At 44.3% G+C, this 19,507-nt stretch overlaps 1 protein-coding gene across 1 annotated transcript; it reads right to left on the bottom strand.

Annotated features, from left to right (window-relative positions):
- Positions 1–14,580: 14,580 nt before the first annotated feature.
- On the bottom strand, positions 14,581–15,600 carry LOC122672401. Its single transcript, XM_043869881.1, has one exon. It carries the CDS (start codon positions 15,598–15,600, stop codon positions 14,581–14,583), a length of 1,020 nt encoding a protein of 339 aa, XP_043725816.1.
- Positions 15,601–19,507: the final 3,907 nt, after the last annotated feature.

The raw sequence follows: 19,507 nt of genomic DNA, 5'->3' as shown, positions 1-19,507 counted from the left end.
GCTGCGGCGTCTGTGTTTGCTGCAAGAGGTCTACGCCTATTATCAATAACAGATAATCTACAGTGTTTATCTTGTCTTAGTGCGGTCTGCAATATGGAATAGGTTCATTACTATTTCCTAGTCCCACCCATTGTAATGTCTATGCTCTGTTCTCTGCATCAGTTGCTTTATTGTGCTTCTACATAAGAATATTGCAGACAATCCTGAAGATTTGGGAGAATTAGGCTTTTTCTCATGTTAATCTAGGGGCCAGCCTTCCTGTATTTCTGAATCTTGCATGATTAGTTAACGGATTGGGCTTGGGTTTGGAGTTTTGGGCCCACATTCTACCTTCAAAACCAGTGGGCGAAAGGGCAGTCAATTCTCAAATCCCCAATATGCGAAGTGCCATGGCAAGTATGACAAGTGTGAAGTACTGATAGACATCACTGAGGATGGAAAAGGAGAGGACTAGGAGGGGTGTCAAGGAGTCGCACGAAGCCTATCATGACTCGTGAGCACTAAGGAGACAGTAGGATAATCATTTATATCCTCTTTTTGATGTGATATAATTATTGGTAGGATTTTGATGTGATATCTTGATTCATACAAAACCATAGAATATTTGTATTTTACTGCTACTAATAAACAATGGCTTGCCAAGGTATGTACTCCTAGATGGTGACTGATGCATATTTAAGGTAGACATGATCCATCTCTTTGAAATCTCCCCATCTTATCTTCATTTTTTATTAGAGAATCTCTTCATTCATCCTTTCTTATCCACAATTTTTTTAAAGAGAATCTCTTCATCCATCCCATCTAACTCTATTGGACTAGAGCTTAGTTAGTAAGTTCGTGTATAATACGTGTATTATATGCGTATCTGAATGTTTAATTTAAAAAAAACTTATTTTACCGTATATTTTCGTATATATGGTAAAAATGCATCCGTATTATACACATATTAAACATGAATTAAACACGTTTAATACTTTTTAATTTAAGTTTTGTTTTGTTTTGAAAAAAAAAAAACTCAAAACTTAAAGAAGAAAAAATGCAAAACAAAACCCTCGCATAAAACGATTTTGGTCGTCTTCTCTTCGAACCTTAGCCGTCGACTGCCCCCATTCCATCCATCTTCTTCATCTCTGTTCTCATTTCAGTTCAGGTGGCCGGTTCATTGCAGCTGGGTGAATTGGCGATTGTAGAGGCAAATGAACTTCCATTGGTGATGCTAGTTCATCTTAGAGATGAGTTCGTTGATGTGAGCTCATCTTAGAGATGAGTTCTAGAACACAATGTCTTATTTTCTTTTCTTAGGTCGGATGAGATACTTTTATTGATATTTTGATTTGTTAAATGATAATCTTATGAGATGTGATAGGAGATATTATATTGTGTTTATTTTAGTTGTGAGGTTTCTTTTTGATAAAATAATTGTCTATATGCTATTATTTTGTTTATTAGGTGGTGCATGTCTATTACATAGTGAATATATGTCCGTATTTTTACTTATAGAGCGGTCGTATTAAACACGTATCGAATTATTACTGTATGCATTTTGTTACATCGGGTTTTTGAAAAGTATTATTGCCGTCTAGTCCGTTTAATTGTCGAACGTATCCATTCCCGAACTTACTAACTAAGGACTGGAGAAGGGTATTTTAGATCATGAACAACCATGAGTGGGATTTATTGAAAAACTCGGAGTCCAATCATAACGTGAGATCACCATGTTGGACTTATGGTGTTGTGTGGCAATGTTTACTTTGCATGTGTTGTCATTGTTGGCAATACAGGTGTTTAAAGTATTGGGATGTGTTTTGAGATGTGCTGGGGATGTTTCCGGATGTATTTGGTATGTGTAGGGATGTGTTAGAATATGTTGGACTTGTGTGCGGATGTCAGTTGATGTATGCAACATTGTTCATGATGTGTTTGATGTGTTTTGCATGTGTATAGTGTGTTTCAGATGTGTCTGGTATGTCCATGATATGTTTTGGATGTGTGTGGCATGGGTGCAGATGTGTAGAGCATGATGGTGATGAGTTAGGCATGTTTTAGTATGATGGAGATGCATGCATGTAGAATGGAGTTCATGTATGATAATGGATGTGATAAGTCATAAAATCCCCATCCAACCATGAAGCGCCACGTGGAGGTACTGAGATTGAACCCGAGGACCGAGCCAAGCTGACAGATGCCGCGTCGAACCGGTTAGTCGGGGCTAGATCATCACCGTAATTCTCCCTACAGCCGAGCACCACGGTTGAGCAGTGGAGTCTGCCGAGCACTGAGCCACATCCTCCAGGATCGGCCATACAGTTGAGCGTCCCCGAGGACGAGCATCGAGCCGAGCCCTAGTGTGGTCCAAGTTCAGCTGAGCTCACACATACGCCTAGGGCAGCTCCCACGCCAATTGTGCCGAGCGCGAGGCTGAGCACTAAGGGCATGGCCGTCCGAGGCCGAGCCCTCTCCAGAAGCAGCAATATCGGCTCACCAGGGATCACGGAGCCACGTCAGCGTGTCCCGACAATCATGGGATATGAATCGGGCCGCAATCCCACGACAGAATCGAATCACACTCCCATAAGGACTCTTACCTTATTAAGAGTTTGACTCCGAAAATAACTCTCCACTCAGCTCCGCGTGGAAGAGCCCTACCAATAAAGGACTCTTACGATACAAGGACTCATGCAACTGCCTCATCTCATCTTATAAATACACAAGTATAGAGCTCAAACGCTCATCTCACTTTCACTAAGCTGTTACGCTGTTCCACTGGAGACCTGACTTGAGCGTCTGAGAGTCCTTGGTCGGAGCCACATCGGCCCTCTTGCGCTCACTCGATTTTTGCAGGCTCATCTATGGGCGAACCAGACGACGGAGGTTTTCGCACGCAACAGGATGCATGTCATAATGACATGTATGATGGTGAGTTGCTTGTGAGATGTCATGGTATAAGATGATGGCATGGATGAGATGTCATGATAACATTATGGATGATATGCATGTGAAAGATATCATGATGGTGATGAGTATTATAATGCATGATATAATGGGTACATAGATGGCTCGATGGGACACACACTATCAAGGTAATGGTCATGCATGATATTAAAAATGCTGACATGGCAGCCATTGGAGTGATGTGCAATGGAGTGTTAATGTGGAATGAAGTGGCACCCAAGTGGATTTCAGTTTTCAGCCCAGGTGAGCATGCATAGAACCATCTGGCAGCACAGGCTCACACGGACACGCAACAGTGCAGCTCTTGACCAGGCCAGTAGCCACATGGCCATGCAACCCAGGGGCGAGGGCGAGGGCCATGATATGGCCAGCAAACAAGAGACATGGCCCCGCGCGCGGGCAAGCGATGCCGGGCCAGGCGCATGGCACTTCAGCTCTGCTCTATGGCTTCAAGTCGAGGACTCGAGCATTCGTATGGTTACTCTTGGGAACCTCAAGCCTGAGAAAAGGTTTTTTAATGAAGTTAATCGGTTCCAGAGGGTTTTAGTCCATTGGATTGAGATCTAAATGCCCAAGATGCTATTTAAATGGAGCGGACAGAGTAGGGTGGATTATATGCTGGGCCACAACTGTTCGTTGGTGGGTGTATTGGGAAGTCTACATCGGCGCTTCATTGAATGGCGCAAATCAAAATCATCGGGAAGATTCTACCGCGGGCTTCTTAAGTGGTTGCGCAGAAATGCTTTGATGCGCAAGTCTCACCGAGGTCAAGACCCTATCGTAGGTAAAGAATGGTGTTTTATGGTCATATGCGCAATGACCATCCTGCCTCGAGTGGTAGGCTCATGTGCCTAGGCGCAGCCCTGTGCTGCGGCACCGAGAACATTCTCCCCAATTTTAATTTCAATTCATTTTCTTTTGTTCCCCTAGGGAAACTATATATCATATCGTTAGGCGGTTAGAGACAAACTAGTCTGCCTCAATTTGTTTGTATACTCCAGACCTTCCCATGAGTTGTTCGTCCTGTTAGGCGCAGCCATGATTATAATCAATCTCTATCAATTGATAACGGTTGATAAAGCACTCAAGACATATATATATATATATATATATATAAAATAAAGATTAAAAATTTTGGACGAGCTTCGGCGGCCACAATCTTTGTTAATTGTGCAAGACAATTTGTCTTTTCATTGTCGACCCCATTAGATACCTAATTCAGTGGAGTGAGTTCTGCTCAGTGCTTAATTTTGCGGTGCCTTTGCAGTTCACTTTTGCGAGCTCTACACGTAGAAGATGCTTTATTCAATGATGCAAGTTCGAGCATACCTAGTTGTTGTTATTATTATTATTATTATTTTTGTTTGAGGTCACACAGTTGGATGAAACATATTCCACATCTCGAGTTTGTAGACTCGAACTACAAAGGTGTTACGAAAACAACGGTCAGAATGACGATTTGCAGAATAAAAAACGAAAATAGAAAAGAACACATAACGCACAACACAGAGATTTTACGTGGTTCACCTCCAATATGGAAGTTACATCCACAGTTGAGCAGTAGAACGGATTTCACTATGTCTCTGAAGTATTACAAAACCCTCATACATCTATCTCAAAGAGATAAGAAGAATAAATAAGAAAACCCTAACCCAGAAAGTACACAAATGCCCCCAGCCCAAAAATGCCCAAAAACTTGGGCCGGTCAAAAACATAATACATGGCTCAAAAGGTACTTGTTTCGAAGATCTCGATGAGCCCAACACCACTCGGGCGTGGAGCCCCGCCAGTTTTTGGCATTCCGAGATAGTTTCGAGGCCGAAACAGTCCTCTGAAGGTCTCAACCGCACTTTCTGGGCCAAATCAGGCTTCACCAACAACAAAAGGCACCGCAAAATTAAGCAATGCAGAGGATTTTTGTCACACTTGTTGCTTGATCATGTTTGTTTGATGAAAAAGAAAAATGGGGTGGGAATATAAGGGTAGGATATTTTGAAGATTTTTTATAAAATTTAAAGGAATTTTTTTTCTGTGGAGGTAGTGTACCCCGTGCGCTTAGACACATGAAATGTAAAATAACCTGCCCACCTCCCATGAAATGTAAAATGATCCCCCTATTGGATGCTTCTGCATACATTTTTATTGGCCCTCGTGCACCTCGGACAGAGAACACTTCCCCAAATTCTAAAAATCAAAGTTGTTTGTTTGCATGAGATAATAAAATAATAGACAATATATATTAAATAATAAACTACATTAAATGTTTTGTCTACTTATGTGGCAAGAGAACTATCTTATATCCCATCCTTCAAGTCTTATCACATTTGGTAGGATTTTAAGGAAAAAATAGGGATATAAATTATATTATTTTATTATTCCACCCCATCTTTTACTGCCCTTTCCTTTCCTTACCTTTGATGTCCCTTGACCCCATTACATATGAGTCCCTCAATTTTTCCTTTCCCACCTCTTTTTCCCCGCCAAACAAATAAGGCCTTACAAATTTGTAGTATAACTTGTTGGACGTTAGATTAGGAAACTAGGGTTGGATTCTAGCCTAGAACACATTTTGAAACCTAATTCTTATCTATTTTCTTGTTTCAGAATACATTCTAGTCATAGAATCTATTCTGAAAATGCATACCAAATACAACCTAGGTAACCTGTAACATCAAGAATCACAACCACTAGGAACAACCAGAAAACATATCCAAATGGCACCGGGTCACGCAGAGAATTTCACAAAAAGGAACCACAAAGCTCACTAACTACAAATCCATTCCCTTCCCCCCAACCTTACCTCCAATTGTTTCAAAGATAAGATAAAATAATACAATTAAAGAAATAGAAAAAAAAAAATTTTAAATATGGAGGGTTCTTGCAATGTTAGTATGGGGATGAATCTTCATATCATACCATGGTTTTCGTGCAAAATGTATCATCCACATGGGATCCAGATATTTAGAACATGAGAGAAAATAATAAAAAAATCCATGAAAGAAAGAGATTGCACTATGAAGTCATGGGGAAGTTTTTCCCTAGAAAATTTTAAGTAAAAATTTAAATTATTATATGAGAGTAGTTTGGTGAACGATAATCTAAATATGGAATCTCTAATTCTTCTATGTGGAAGCTAAAATAGGGTTGGAATTTTATGGACTGGTAAACTTGCTTGCTTTTATGTTAAATGTCATATGATTTAAAGTTTTTTTTTTTTGGTGATTAAAATATATTCAATGAAGTATAGAAATTTTCCCTAAAAAATGGAGGAAAGAATAGGAAAAAATAAGATAATAAAAAATATGAAGAGAACTCCACAACAACAACGGCCTATCCCTACAGTCGAATCGAGCTAAAAGGGAAATTCGAAAAGGATACAAGGACAAAGCAAACCCGAAATAGACAAACATCAGGGCCTACATGAGAGAACCTAGTCGGCTGAGCGGACATTACAAAAGACCACACCAATTTTAACCCTGTTGTGGCAAGATCTGATCCAAGCTGACCTGTACAGAGGAACAGAGCTAAGAAATGGAGGGCCGGCCTGAGCCGGCAGAATCACTTCGATGCTTAAGTTAGACCTCTTGCAATAGATAAATCTCTAAGTAGAGAAAATGAGAAGTGAATTGGCCCTTTACCTTGTATGATGCTTGGCTATTTATAGAATTAAGATCATAGATCATCCTAGGCTTTTCATTGGTGATAGACCGTCGCTCTGGTCCCCAAGAGGCATAGCTGGAGCTCTCCCAGTGTGGACAGCTATCCTAGAGAGTCATGCGGTAGGTGTGACCTCAAATCATGCAGAATGCATGATCTGGGTGAAGTGATTCTATCCTTAACTTGTTGGCTAATCTGGAGATGTGATAAGCTCGACTCGGTTATGTTATGACCGATCCGGTCAGAGACAAGCAGGTTGTCGTAAAGGCTTTCTTATATTGTTCAGTTCTGGTCCGTATTTTGTAATTTTAGTTCGGCCTTGGCCTGGTTTTAGTTCTGCTCGGGTCGGCCTAGAGTTTGATAGTTGTAATGAGCTAGATGGATGATCTAATGGTCGGCTCATGTCATATCGGGTCGGACCAGCATCTGACAGATATAAAGAGCTAGGTGGATGATCTGAGATAGTTTGGGTCAGCTCATGTTAGAGCTAGGTGAGTGATCTGAGACAGTTCGGGTCGGCCTCATCCCAGATGTTGCCACAGGTCATCATCTCACTGGTCAATAATAATTTGGTTCATCAGACCCCAAACTACATCTACTATTTCTTTAACAAAAGAAAAATACAACTTAAAACAAACAGTCACTTGAACATGTCAAAGCAAGTTTTCTTATCAGCAAAACAAGGAATTGAATGCATATCAAAATTTAGTGGCTTCGAAATGAAACATCATGAATGGGATTTTCCTTTTACTTCTATGTTCTTTAAACAAGTTTGACGATTTCAATTAATTTTCAAGCATACTTCTAAGGACCGAGTTTCCCTCCTCCCATGGTAAATGGGATCTCATTCACCGAGGGTTGGGAGAGGGCGGGAATGGGTATCAGAAGGATATTTTGAAACATACTAAAACTCTAGGAGGGGTTTGTGAATCCTAGGATGGTGGGTGAACTATCTTCCATGGGTGGAGGAAAACTTTGTCCTAATTCTAATATAGAACTAGATTGAAAATTAGCAAAAACCACCTCAACCCCTACCCCATGGTTTTTTATTATTGTTCCTATAGCATTCAATCTCATTGTGTCTATCATCATCATCTGTATTTAACAATTAGATTAATATTTATGGAATTCTAAGGTGTGAAACAAGCTGTTTATCATGCCTTGATATGAGATTTAGGCCAAGGGGTGGTATACAAAATTGAATTCTCTCTCTCTCTCTGGTTGAGAGTTGTGAATTTGGATCTTCTATTCATGATGAGAAGGGTTCTTTTCCTAAAACTGATATGATTGGTGGATACAAATTTAAATCCATTAAGGATATTCATATTTGGATTGGATTTGGATATGTGAGTATTGCATAATAAGTGCAAACAATAAATCTTTGAAAAATGAAAAAGAAAATAAATCATTACAAACCAAGGTAAGATTGTAAGAGTACTGAAAATAGCACTCTAATATGGATAATGAGAACTTACTGGAACAAATATATCGAGAAAAAAAAAATTCAATTTTCCCGAAATAAGACAATAGACAATTAAAAGGTATCAGCTGTCAAGTTATAAACACACCCAATTTTGAGTAAACTTATAATTTCTCGTAAATAAAGAAATCTTGACATGATGGAACACAAAGGTAGATGAAGCTCAAAATGTGACACATGGATAATCCATTGAGAGACCTTCCCATCTAATTGTCTCTATTTTTTTTTTATGAGAAAAGAGAAAAATTAAATTAAGTAGAGCGAGAGCTTACATCAGGGCCATAATACAAAAAAGATGACTTCCCAACCACAGCATTTTATGCTAGGTGACTGTGTTGGTGAAAAAACTCCCAAACACTCACACGTGGGACTCCGCACGAGGTGCGAATAGCGCGGGCGTGACATGACCTTTGCATAGGCCCAAACGAGGCTAAAAACAGCCCAATCTGACTCCTTACCAGGCTAGCAGATTTCCCTCCTGCCTGAGTAGCTCTAAGGTCTTTTGGGTTAAGCCAACCACACTTAGGCACGAAATACTACAGCCTTATGAATAAAGTAAACGACTACACTACAAATAAGAATAACAAGACTAAAATAGGAATCACATTATCCAATCATACCAGATACAAGCATAGGCCTTGCGCGCGCAGCCTTGCAGCCCTCAGCATGTGGCTGTACATTCCCTCAATCTCAAAATGCTAATAGAAAAAAGACGTAAATGACAAGTGAAGAAAGAAATGAGAAACGCAAGTCTGGTTATCGAGTGTGTGTCCCTTGCCCAGATCTGTCACCTTCCTTATAAAGGATAGGCACTGGCGGTTATCAGCCTGGCAACCGTTCCCTCCCAGGCTCTCCTTTCAAGTCCATATCCCCTAAGCTTCCAATCAGGAGTGGCCATGTGGATTGCTACCCACGCCTTTACCCTAACTGCTGCAGTAAAGGCGGGTCCCACTACCAGCTCCATCGTCCTCATCCCTCACGGAACGTAGACCTACGTCTGGCGACTTCTACTCCCCTGACACGTGGCCCAGCCTATAACTGCCAGAGCGCAGTTGCGCTGCTGAGCTTTCCCTGGTCAGCGACGATAGCCTGGTTCTGGTTCACGCCTGGCCCATCCTTAGTGGAACTAGGTGATTTGGGCCGCAAACAATGCCCCTCACAACCCTCCTGGGCGATGCCATGTGGCCTAAGCTCAGGGAGGGTTGTGACCGAAATGGCAGCCTGACTAAACTGTCCAGCCGCGCGAAGACCACTGGGTCGCTCCGTCTCCTCAGGCCGTTAGGGTTTTCAAAATTCAAACCCTGGCGCCATAATGATGGCACAAATTCTGGCCCCTATTAACTCCTCGCTGCTTCTCGAGAGCTCAACAAACTCTCTAACCCCTTCTTCCTTCATCCACCGCCTTCGACATCTCAATCTCCCTGCTGTCTCAGTCTCCGTCCTCCCTTCTTTCCCAGCGCGATGGCCAAGAAGAAAGCTTTGGTGCCAGTGGACGAAACAGAAGAACTCCTTACATAAAAACGGTCACTCTTGCCACCCTCTGTTGTGACCGATGTTCAAATCCCCTGTTCTAAGTCTGCCATCTTCAGGTTAGGTCCAGCTTTCGCTTCCCACCCCCATGGTATCCTAGGTTTTCCAAAAAACGACCGGGAGCAGCTACTTGCTCAAACCCCTGAACCCTTGCTCCTCAAGGATAAGGCCTTTTGGCCCCATCATCTCCCAGACTGGAAGACCTTGGTGGATAGGGTTGCCTGTGATAAATCTGATTTACTGATTAAGCTTGGAGTTCTCCACGCCGTCCAGCTCTCTACCAACCCAGTTCCACCCGACCGACCCCTACTTAAAGCCGCACTCTAATTCTGGTCACGGTCCACCAACACTTTCCACTTCCGCTTTGGGATGACGGCCCCCACACTCCTAGACGTCAGAGCACTTACTGGCCTGAAGGCCTTTGGTAAGGAGTTCAATGGCTCCTCTTTCGGCATGCTTGATGCCACCAAGCGTGAGGTCCATCATGGTCTTAAATTCTCCAAATCTGCAAGCTATTCCTTCTATCTTCAAACTTACCGGCAGACCCGCGGTCTTGTCACTTCCAGGGAACTCGTAGCCTTCTTTCTAGTCTAGATCTGTCGCTATGTTGCCTGCGTTCGGTCCAACAAAATTGCAAAGACCTATCTCCACCTGGCCAATGCCCTCGGTCGAGGCTGCGTGGTTGACCTGGCCTCCATAATCCTGGCTGTCCTGTTCCGGGCCTGCAACGTGTGTCTGAGTCTGACTTCGACTACGACGGTGGCCTGTTCTGGCTCCTCCAGATGTGGCTCCGCGCCCACTTTGTTGAGTTGTACATCGTCCCTTCACCTCTTTCAATCTGTCCTGTGGCCGGCTACCTATTTGCTTCATACCCTCATCATGACCTGAAGTCCTTATAGGTGTATTACAATTTCTTCTGTTCTTTTGAGCCCGATTCCAGTGGTGACTTCTTCCTCCCCTATCGTACAGGGGAGGGCATCCCAGAATGGCTCTCGCTGGCCATCGACTGCCCTTCCTCGGAGCCAGACCTATGGAGCAAATTCCTTGTCTGCTAAGACCTCCACATCGGGGTGACCTTAGAACCTTCGGGCAATAATGCATGTGGCTTCGAAATGTATAATCCTCATTTTCGTGCACGACAGTTCGATCATCGCCAAGCCATCCCCTGCCCGAATTACTACTCGATCACCAACTGTAAGCTAGACCGATTGGTTTACTCCTCTATGACCGAACTTCTCCAAGCGTCAGCCATGAATGCCCTTGTCCTATCCCAGTTCTAATTGCAGTCCATTGCTAGGGCACCATCAGCGACTGAAGATTTTACTGCCTGGTGGTTCGCCTATTTCACTTCCTTGACGCCTCTTCGGTCCTGCCCTAAAAGCAGTAAGCACCCCCTCTCGGCCTCGGGTGCAAGCCACCAGTCTGCTGCTCCTAAGCGAAAGAAAGCCGTGGTCTCCAAATATGCTGCCGGTAAGCACACGCCCTGCTCTGCTCCCATTTTACAGTCCAAACGGCTTCCAGACTAACCCTTCTTTTGCCACAGTAAAATCAGCAGCCCGCTCATCCTCCTCGGGTCAATCTAACTAGAGTGACGAGGGTTCCTCCCCAAAAACCAATAAAGATTCTGAGGCCGAGGAAGAAGAGGACAAAGAAGAAGAACTTCCTCCGTTGAGCAAGAAGCTCAAAATAGCCAGTCCACCAAAAATTGCCCCACGTCGGGCCTCCCTTCCAAGCATGTTTTAGATCAGTCAGACCGCGGGTGCTCTACCCCAGTCTTCAGCAGCCTCTCCTTCAGGCGTCCCCCTCTCTGTCAAGGACCGTACCAGATCTAGCGCTCATCCCAAGCCAGTTACTCAGAGCCAGTCTGCCCAGGTTGTTGTTTTTAGTTCCTCCACATCTGGATCTTCCTTCTCCCAAAATAAGTCTAAGGGTAGTCCTGAGGGGAACGATGAAACAGAAGATATGGGAGTTGACAAAAAAGAAGAAGAGGGCGACGATGTCATCAAGCATGATGAGGCTGAACCGGGTGGGTCCAAAACCCCCCGTGTGATCCAACATCCTCTTCTCCTCGGGGCCAAATTATTCCTGAAATAACCTCAATGGTATGTGTCTCTGTATCCATGTTTATCCCTTTGTGCTTTATCGGGGCTAATCCATCCCCTGCCTCAGGTCCCTGACATAGAAGCTTTTCTGGCCGACCTGAGCTCCTCCAAAGAAGACCAAGAGATCGACAATGCCTCAGCCTCCGGGCCCAGTGATTCCTAGGTGACCGAAGTGAAAGCCCTTCTTCGATCCTTCTATGAGTCCACCTTTTGTGAGGCCGTGAAAAGTACCAACCTGACACCGATTGCAGTAGCTCTTCAAACACTGTTGTCCCTTCCAGGCCTCTCAAACTCGGTCCGTAAATGGTTGGATGAGGCCGTGGCTTTCATGTTTGATGTGACCACCTCAGCCCCTCTCGTCCTTCAGAACGTTCAAGATTTTGACGCCCTTCTCAAGGAGACCGATGCTATGAACGCGCACTATCGAAAGCTGAAGAATGATCTGAAGGCCCTGGTTGATGAGGTCAAGGAGGGATAAGGCAGGCTTGCTCAACTGGACGAGAACATTCAAGAATTAGAAGCCCGTCTGAAAGCCCTTCGGGCAGAGAAGATTGCCTTGGGCGAGACCATTATGCGAAAGCTCATCGGCTCTGAAACCCTGTCTGCCGAAACATCAACAGCCCAGGCCCAAGCTAAGGAACAAAAAGCGCTGAGGCCAAGCCACGTAGCCAGCCTGGCTGTCACCAACGAGCGTCTGAATGTGATGGACCAGAAATGGCATGAACTCCAGGGTAACACTCCTCATGACTTCTTGAACTAGGCCTGTGTGCCTTCCCCCACCCCCCTCTTTTGTTTAGAAAAACAATGATGCTTTTGGTTTTTCCTGTTTCGGGCGAGGCAGGCTGCTTAGGCCATCTTGTTTTCGTACTTTAGTAAAGCCCATTTTCTTTCGTCCACGGCTTTGTTTGGAAGACATTTGCCCTCGTCTGGTTTCACCCTAAGTCCCACATTATGGGATGGTACGCCTTTAGGAACTTTCCATTTATAGGTCTGACATGGATGCTTCCTTCCATGTCTCGTAATCTATATGCCCCGCCATTGAGAAGTGATGAGGGAATACAAGAGTTGGCGTGTATCCAATCCCGTCCCAGTAGGGCATTGTAATTGGCTACAGTGTCTATAACGAAGAACGCCGTTAGTGACGCATGATTTCCAACCTTCAGGTCGATCGGGAGAACCCCCTTTGGCCTGGTCTAGCATCCCAAGAAATTGGTGACTGAGACGTCGACAAGCAAGAGATCTGTCTCATCTTTGCCAAGGTGCCTCATCATTCTAGAAGGGAGGATATTCAAGGCTACTCCATTATCCACCAGTACCCTGGTCACAAGTTTGCCATCCATATGGGATTGGATGTACAGTGGCTTCAGGTGTCGCGTCATTTCTCGAGTTGGCCCTCCAAAGATGTCGGCCATCTTTAGTCACGGCACTGAAGTGTCGAACGTATATTCGGTCTATCTTATGATGACCATTTTAATATTGTCCCCTGTGTCCTGTCAGTCTGTCCGTCTGCCAGCCATATCCTCGTCCCCTGGCACCAATTCTATGCCGAATACCCCAGGGGGTAATTCCCCTTCGTCCACATCGCCTTCGAGCTCAGTTGCCTACCCTGGCTGATACTGAAACATCCTGGGCAAGACATAAACCATTGATATCTGTACGTGAGTAGGGACTATTCCAAACATCATTTTGACTAGTTCGCCAAAATTCACGTCTGAGGAGTGTATGGGATTATCCAGGCCTCTGCTGCTGTCTCCTGGGCTGGCTCCAGTGACGACATCTCCCAATACGTTCGGGTTGCTTTCGTTGGTCTCGTAGTCCGAGACTTCCGGCTCCAAGGGCTGACAACCTACCAGACCTGCCTCTGGTTCTTTCGTCTTTGTCGGTTCGTGCGTTGTTTGGCCTTGCCTGTGGGGATCCATGCCTATCTCGTCCTGCCCCTAGCAAACCGAACTCTGGTGGCTTCTGCTTACTTGCCCCTGTTGGTGGCGTCTTTGGGCTGCCCTTTTCCTTTGTCATCTCCTCTTCTGAGCCTGGGTCATATGACTTGTGCCCGCATTAGCTGGAAACTTTGGATGTCTAGCAATCCTCCACTCCTCGCCCTCAACCTTAGGCAAGACCATCCTAGGCCTACGTTCCTCCGGGCCAAGTAAGCTGCTTCTAGCAGGGCTGGTCTTTATGCAGGCTGTATCATACTACTCATACGTCAGGTGCCTTCGTACAGACATTCTCCCAAGCCGATTGTTGGCTGACGGCCTGGAATGATTGTCCTATTGCTGGGATGTTTGGACTCTTCGCTACTCTGGAGGTAGTCCATCTCGAACCTTCACCTCCGGGGTAGGCTGCCCATCTTGCCGGTGCCCGGCCTCCTCTGTTGGTGGCCTTGGCATCTCTCATAGTTCCCTGACTGGTTGGCTGCACCTGGGGCACACGTCATGGTGACGCCTCGGTGCTTCATTTAACTTGGGTGTAACTCCCCCTTGTTCCCACCAACCTCTCAATCCCCCGTGTGGGTCGAACTCGTAACGGGGCTTAGTGTAGCGGTGTTTGCCCTCCTGTATCGCTTTTGGGGTTCTTTTGATCTCTCAGGCCGTACCGGGACATTACTGGATCGCCCCATCACTGGTGTCTTGGACCGCTCTGGTGGCGCCCATGGCGTTACCCCCACTCCTTTCGATGTACCGTGCCTGTTCTCATTGTCACGACTAACCTGCCCACGGTAGGGAGGAGCCAACGGGTTCAGGAGTGACTCTGATGGCCATGTTGATGAGCTTGGCCTGACTGGACTGGCCTCTGCTCCGATGCTCAAGGTTGGTGTTGCACCCCTTCTCAGTACGACCATCCTGAAAAAATCAGCATTGATCATGTTGACTGGAAATGGGTCTTCGTCCACCACCATGACCCCTTTTCCTTTATAGGAAACTGCAGGCACCCAATTGTGATAGCTTTCTGCAAGGCATTGCGTAAAACCACACAATTAGTTGTTGTATGGGTACGAGTGTTGTGCCACTTATAGTACTTCTGGTCCTTCAGTTCATGACTGGGAGGTATCTGGTGCCCTGGAGGCAGTTTCATCTGCTTATCCTTAAGCAACTGGTCAAAGATTACCTCGGCCTTGGAAATATCAAAGGAGTAATTTACTTTTGAGTCATAGATCCGTTGAGGTGCGGCCTTAGATTCGGCCTGTTTAGCTTGTTCGCTGGGTCTGGCCAAGGCCTTGCACACATATGGCTTCCCCTCCAAGATCTCTGCCGCGTCGATCTCAAATTCCACGTAGTCCACTTGTTTTTGGTTACCAGTACCTAGTAACGGGAATGCCTGACCAGCGAAATCTTTATAATATATTCTAATCGAGGCCGCTTGATGCTGGCCCTCCTCTTTAAGCAACTGCTCGTAAGGCACGGCTTGAAGTACTAACTGCCCCAAGTCAAGGAAGTACTGGCCAGTAAACCATTTCCGAAACTCAAAGCTGAGCCCTCCTAAGGCCATCTTTGCGTATTCGGCCTTAGGCAAAGGAGTAGGGCACTTGTATTTCACCGTCTTGAAACGGGTAATGAACCCTTCTATGGTCTCTCCTGACTCTTGAGTCATCTTAGCCAAGTCTGCTATTGTGACCTCAGGTTCAGTCCGATAGAACTGGGTATGGAATAACTCCTCCATCTTTTGCCAGCTTTGGACCGAGTTGGCGGGTAGGTTAAAGTACCAGGTGAAGGCCGCCCCTGTCAGGGAATTGGGGAACAGCCTGAGCTTTGCTGCTTTGATTCCTCCCAAATTTCCACACTGCACCGTGAAACGGGCTATGTGTTCAATGGTGGAGACCTTGTCTTCTCTAGAGAACTTGGTGAATTTCAGGATTTTGGGATTCCTACCAAGGTCCACCATATCAAAGTACTCCGGGTAAGGTTTCTAGTCAATGGGACGTGGCGTCGTCCTATAAAAGGGGTTGATGCTTTCTTGAATGATCCTAGTCAACTCCCCTCGGTCAATTGTCACGGGTGGCCCTTGGGCAACGGGGTGCCCTGCCGCATCGGGCGGCCATGGATTACCGTGGTAAGTCTGCCCAGGATTGGGATTCATGGGAAACTCTAGTCTCTGGTCATACCCAGGAAAGCCCTCTCTGAGACTCAAGCCCGCAGGCCGATGTCCCGCCACCCTAGGGACTACGCCTCCGCGTCCTGGGTGTGGATACCCTCCTATAGGGACCGCGTTTGCCCCTGAGGCCGTGGCATTGTGGGACCCTGGATTGGGTCTGATGCTACTGGCCTGGGTGCCACCCCCCATGGATGACCACTGCAGGCCGGTTGGGATGGGGGCGACAGGCATGCTGGCAGTGCTAATTGCCTGGAGGTTCCCAACAGGATTGGCGGCGCCAGGCTGAACCGCCGAATACAAAGGATTGGTAAAAGTCATTGCCAGCAGACCGACTCGGGGTCGGCCCCCTATAACAGGGTTCTGGCTTGAGCTTTCGTCGTACGCGGTCTGAGCCGGTTGGAGGCCTCGGCCCATTTCGAGTCCTCTCCCTTCAGCCATCAGGACGCCTGGGTCAGGTAGTACCGTTGCGGCATGTGGCCTTGCCCCTGGCACTACTTGTTGTCGGAGGGCGACCAAGGTCTCACGGAACTCGTCACACTGGCTTTGCTGACTAGCCACAGACTTGTCTACTGCAGCCATCATATGCCACAGGTCATCAGAGATAAGCCTAAAAACATCCACTAATCATTGTATGCTGCCGGCCAAAGGTTCAACCACATCACGAACCACGAAGGCCAGCTGCTATGCGGAGTCATGACTAGCATTACTACCGTGTGACCCGCATGGGTCATTTTTGGCTTGATCGACGAACTCGGCCGCTGTGGGGTTTTCCATCCCTTCGTCGATCACTATTTCTCTATGAGCACGAGGTCGTCCGGGGCCTCTTTTTTGTCTGGCCATATCAATGGTTGACTTATGTGTTGGTGAAAAAACTCCCAAACACTCACACGTGGGACTCCGCACAAGGTGTGAATAGCGCGGGCATGCCAGGACCTTTGCGCAGGTCCAAACGAGGCTGAAAACAGCCCAATCTGACTCCTTACCAGGCTAGCAGGTTTCCCTCCTGCCTGAGTAGCTTTAAGGTCTTTTGGGTTAAGCCAACCACACTTAGGCACGAAATACTACAACCTTATGAATAAAGTAAACGACTACACTACAAATAAGAATAACAAGACTGAAATAGGAATCACATTATCCAATCATACTAGATACAAGCATAGGCCTTGCGCGTGCAGCCTTGCAGCCCTCAGCATGTGGCTGTACATTCCCTCAATCTCGAAATGCTAACAGAAAAAAGACGTAAATGACAAGTGAAGAAAGAAATGAGAAACGCAAGTCTGGTTATCGAGTGTGTGTCCCTTGCCCAGATCTGTCACCTTCCTTATAAAGGATAGGCACTAGCGGTTATCAGCCTGGCAACCGTTCCCTCCAAGGCTCTCCTTTCAAGTCCATATCCCCCAAGCTTCCAATCAGGAGTCGCCATGTGGATTGCTACCCATGCCTTTACCCTAACCGCTACAGTAATGGTGGGTCCCACTACCAGCTCCATCGTCCTCATCCCTCACAAAACGCAGACCTACATCTGGCGACTTCTACTCCCCTGACACGTGGCCCAGCCTGTAACTGCCATAGCGCAGTTGCGCTGCTGAGCTTTCCCTGGTCAGTGACGATAGCCTGGTTTTGGTTCACGCCTGGCACATCCTTACTGGAACCAGGTGATTTGGGCTGCAAACAGTGACGCATAATATTCACAAAGGAGTTACTGAGATTTACAGTAAAAGCTAAATTTAAAAGTTCATCACAGTAATGCAGTAATTGAGAAAGAAGGTTCTAAGGTAAGGTTCCAAGGCCAATCATCTCTATTTGACAGAAGATGCTTTCTAACATGACTCAAAAAGGCTGAAGCGTGTTGAAACGCCTCTCAACACAGATTTTCTTTGATCCAATCCAACGGTTAGCCTTTTGTGTCTATTTTTTTTAATGCGTAATCAATTTTCGATTATAGGCAGTATTTTTTTAATGGGACTGTCTAAATGACACCTTTAATTGTCAATTGTTTTATTCCCAAAAATGTTTTAAGTTATAGGTGTAAAAGGGTTTTCAAAAATAATTTAAAAATAACTTATCACCAAGTCATTATCTTACACATTTTCTTGAGTACACATAGGAAATTATAATTTACAATATTTACCTTCATTGGAACGAAATACGAGATACTAAAAGGTAAAAAGATAAAGTTATAAATTATTTGACACCTTATGAAAATCTTTTTTTAATAAATTACATTTTTGCGAGGCTAGCCTTGGTTTTGTGTAATTGCATCATCATGGTTTTATTTTCTTTTATTTTTGTAACACTTTCAGAGTTGTACTTTAACAATTAACCGGACGGCTCTATATGAAATGTACATTAGCGAATCCCTCATCCCTTAAATCTTCTTTTGTTCATAAACTCGATGTAAATCTTTTATCAGTTTAATATATTTTCTTTCTTTTTTTCATAAAAAATAATAATAATAAACATAATATTCGCTTTGTGGCATATGAGCATTTCAATTTATATTTAAAAATTCACGAGTACACGTAAAAGTCAAACAATTCTAGTATTCTCCAATAGTGGAAGAACACTTTGTAATTAAAAAAAAAAAAACCTATAAAAGCAAAAAAAAATATAATTCTTATAAAATATATAAGGACTTGAAGCTCCATTACAAAAACTACCTTTTAAATTTTTATAAGATAAATAGAATATTGAGATATCAAATGATTTGGTAGGAATAATTACGATTTTATAATTATGATTCTCTCTGAGATATCAAATGATTTGGTTGGAATCATTTTGATTTTATAATTATGACTGTTTCTCTCTTTTTGATCTTTTATTTTTTATTTTTTATTTTTTGAGAGAAAGAGCAAATGTTATTTATCTAATGTATAGTATACAGGGTGGAAAAATGACAAACTCCACAATCCATGGATCGGAATTAGGTCAGATTGTCGTACACATAACCGACATAACCCTCCTAGTCAGAAAGTCAGCAAAATTATTTATCTCCCTTGGAATATAAACAAAAGAACAAGATACAACATGAACATTGATCTCCTCCCCCCTCTCATTATCGTCCTCACACCAACTACCACCCTCTCTAAAACCCCCAACCCCCTTCTTGTATAATACACCCTCGCTCCACCCCTCCCCTCTAGATGACGATGCAACATAGAGCAAAGGGGAAGGGAACGGGAAAGAGTGCAGGGAGCGGGTGGTTAGGGAGGGGTAAAATTAGAATTATGAAAAAATAAAAACTAAGGATGTCAAAATCAAACTGAAACCGAATCGAACCATTTAATAAACAGTTCGCTTATGGTTTTAAAATTGAGACCGATTAATTAAACGTTTAAATTGAATCAAACCTTTTAACTGAATAAACTTGTTTAACACTCTAAAATGTACATAAATGTGTCAAATTCAAACAAAAGAGTTTACTGAAACTGAATTGAACCGTTTAAAATCGAAATTGTGAAACCGTTTAATAAATGGTTCGGTTATTGTTTTAAAATTGAGATTGTTTAATTAAACGATTTAAACTGACCTGCACCATTTAACTGAAACCGGACCGTTTAAAAACCTTAGATGTAATATTGTTGAAACATTAGATACCTCAAATGTATTAATGGGAGGTATCCAAAACATGAAATTCCAAACGTTGGGTATCTTAAATGCATTTTCTGCAAATGTTAAGTACCATATTCGAGTCTAG

This window comes from Telopea speciosissima, chromosome 8 (genome assembly GCF_018873765.1).
Source record: "Telopea speciosissima isolate NSW1024214 ecotype Mountain lineage chromosome 8, Tspe_v1, whole genome shotgun sequence".
NCBI lineage: Eukaryota > Viridiplantae > Streptophyta > Magnoliopsida > Proteales > Proteaceae > Telopea > Telopea speciosissima.
This window is presented reverse-complemented; position numbering and strand designations above follow the sequence as displayed.